Source organism: Aulonocara stuartgranti (genome assembly GCF_965226115.1).
Source record: "Aulonocara stuartgranti genome assembly, chromosome: 3".
In the NCBI taxonomy this organism is placed as follows: domain Eukaryota; kingdom Metazoa; phylum Chordata; class Actinopteri; order Cichliformes; family Cichlidae; genus Aulonocara; species Aulonocara stuartgranti.
The window spans coordinates 50,792,126-50,794,625 of NC_138941.1; the positions used below are offsets into that span (position 1 = coordinate 50,792,126).

At 59.8% G+C, this 2,500-nt stretch overlaps 1 protein-coding gene and 1 long non-coding RNA gene across 2 annotated transcripts in view; one reads left to right on the top strand and one right to left on the bottom strand.

Annotated features, from left to right (window-relative positions):
• Positions 1-2,500, top strand: part of LOC309703811 — a 20,045-nt gene that overhangs the window by 9,482 nt on the left and 8,063 nt on the right. The gene's annotated exons all lie outside the window — the stretch shown is intronic.
• Positions 1-2,500, bottom strand: part of LOC309698407 (uncharacterized protein) — a gene marked incomplete at its 5' end in the record, with an annotated part of 4,514 nt that overhangs the window by 1,256 nt on the left and 758 nt on the right. Inside the window, one exon of the mRNA XM_082520850.1 lies at positions 1-2,500. This exon is cut by the window's left edge and continues 462 nt beyond it; it is cut by the window's right edge and continues 758 nt beyond it. Within this exon, the coding sequence (XP_082376976.1) occupies positions 1-2,500 (2,500 nt within the window).

Sequence of the window (2,500 nt, forward strand, 5' to 3'; positions counted from 1 at the left end):
GAAGGCCGTTTTCTCCCTGGCCTCGGCAGACAAGGGAATCTGCCAATAGCCCTTGGTTAAGTCCAGTGTCGTGAAAAAGCGGGCCGTGCCTAACCGGTCCAGGAGCTCGTCGACCCGAGGCATGGGGTAGGCATCAAAGCGTGACACTTCGTTCACCCTGCGATAGTCGACACAGAACCGTATAGACCCATCCTTCTTCGCCACCAGAACGATGGGGCTACACCAGGCGCTGTGCGACTCTTCTATTACTCCCATCCTCAGCATTTCCGCCAATTCCCTCTGCACGATTTTTCGCTTGTGCTCCGGGAGCCTGTAGGGCCGTGAACGCACCGTCACGCCAGGCTGCGTCACGAAATGGTGCTCGATGAGGGACGTCCGGCCGGGCAGGGGGGAGAACACGTCCGCAAAACGCTGTTGCAACGCGACAACATCCGCTCTCTGGGCCTGTGTGAGATGGTCATCACAAGGGAGGGAGGCGGGAATGATAGAATTTGGCACCTCCGGCCCCAACTCATCTCTCTCCTTCACCAAGCTCACCAGAGAAGCGGTTTCAACCTCTCGCCACAGTTTGAGGAGATTGAGGTGATAAATCTGCGTGGCTCCTCCCCTGTCCGACCGAGCGACCTCATAGTCCACGTCCCCGACTCGCCGTGTGACCACAAAGGGTCCTTGCCACTTGGCGAGCAACTTCGAGCTGGAAGTAGGGAGTAACACAAGCACTTTATCTCCCGGTGAGAATTGCCTGAGCCTAGCCCCTCTGTCATACAGGCGTTGCTGACGCTGCTGAGCCTGGAGCAAATTCTCCCGTGACAACCTCCCCAAAGTGTGGAGTTTTGCTCTCAGGTCCAACACGTACTGAATCTCATTTTTGGCGGGGCTCGGACCGTCCTCCCAGCTTTCTTTAATCAGGTCGAGCACCCCACGTGGCCTCCTGCCGAACAGCAGTTCAAAGGGAGAAAATCCCGTGGAGGCCTGGGGCACCTCCCGCACTGCGAATAACAGAGGGTCTAGCCAGTGATCCCAATTGCGTTCATCCTCGTTAATGAACTTCCGAATCATGGACTTTAAAGTCTTATTCAGCCGCTCCACCAGCCCGTCAGTCTGAGGGTGGTAGACGCTGGTCCGAATAGATTTAATGCCCAGTAATTCGTACAGTTCCCGCAGTGTACGAGACATAAACGACGTGCCCTGGTCAGTCAGTATCTCTTTCGGGATTCCGACTCGGGAGATGACCTGAAACAGTGCCTGCGCCACACTCTTTGCAGAGATGGTGCGCAGCGGAACTGCTTCCGGGTACCGCGTTGCGTAATCCACCAGGACTAACACAAAGCGGTAGCCGCGTGCACTCCGGTGAAACGGCCCGATGAGGTCCATGCCGATGCGCTCAAACGGGACCTCAATGAGGGGGAGAGGGCGCAGCGGCGCCTTCGGTATGGCCGGCTGGTTAACAAGTTGGCAGTCCGGGCAGGACGCGCACCAGCGGCGCACATCCGCTCGGATGCCCGGCCAATAAAATCGGGCCGTTATTCGCTCCAGAGTTTTCTCGTAGCCCATATGCCCTGCCATGGGGTTATAGTGGGCCGCCTGGAAAAGCGTTTCCCGGCGGCCCTGCGGCACCAACAACTGGGTGTGTGTTTCCTCGGTCTGAGTGTCACGACTCACTCGATATAACCGGTCGTTTAATAAGACGAAACGCGGGTAGGTCTGCGCGGCCTCAGGGCGCACCACGTGACCATCAATAGCCATCACTTGGTCAAAGGCTGAGCGTAGGGTGCCGTCACGAGACTGCTCCAGTGGGAAATCACCCATGGGGGACACTTCCGGGGCCGGCGGGACGTCCCGTGAGGGACCCGCCGGCTCCTCCCCCCCGGAGTCGGTGTCGGACGACCCCGCGTCACCGCTGAATGCCGCGCACACGCTACACCCCGCTTCCGGTCGTGATCGCACCCCCGCATACTGCCCCAGTAGCTGATGAAACCCCAGCCAATTGGTACCCAGAATCAGGGGGTGCGACAGGCGCGGGCTAACCGCCGCCGTTACTCTATGCATTTTGCCCTTATACTTTAATAACAGCGGCACTATGGGATACCTGTGAACGTCACCATGCACACACCTCACCTCCACCCATTCTGCCTCCAGCAATGCCCCGGGGCGAACCAAGCTTTGGTGTACGAGGGTCTGCGTGCAGCCCGTGTCCACCAACGCCTGGCGTCTACCCCCTCGAGTCCTTACCGGAATACTGTATGTCCCTCCTGGACCGGGGGAGGGTGCTGGGGCGCCAGCAACACGAAACACCTGCCCCACTTCCATAAGCGGACAATCCCTCCTCAGGTGCCCCGGCTGCCCGCACTTCCAACACTCCGGCCCCGGCGTCTGTGCTGCTCTCCGTGGCTCGGGGGCGGCTCCACCTGGCTCGGCTGCCCTGGACGGCACCAACGCCGCGAAAGGGTTAGTGGGGCTCAGCGCCGGCAGCCGCTCTGCCTGCCCTGGTGCCGGCACA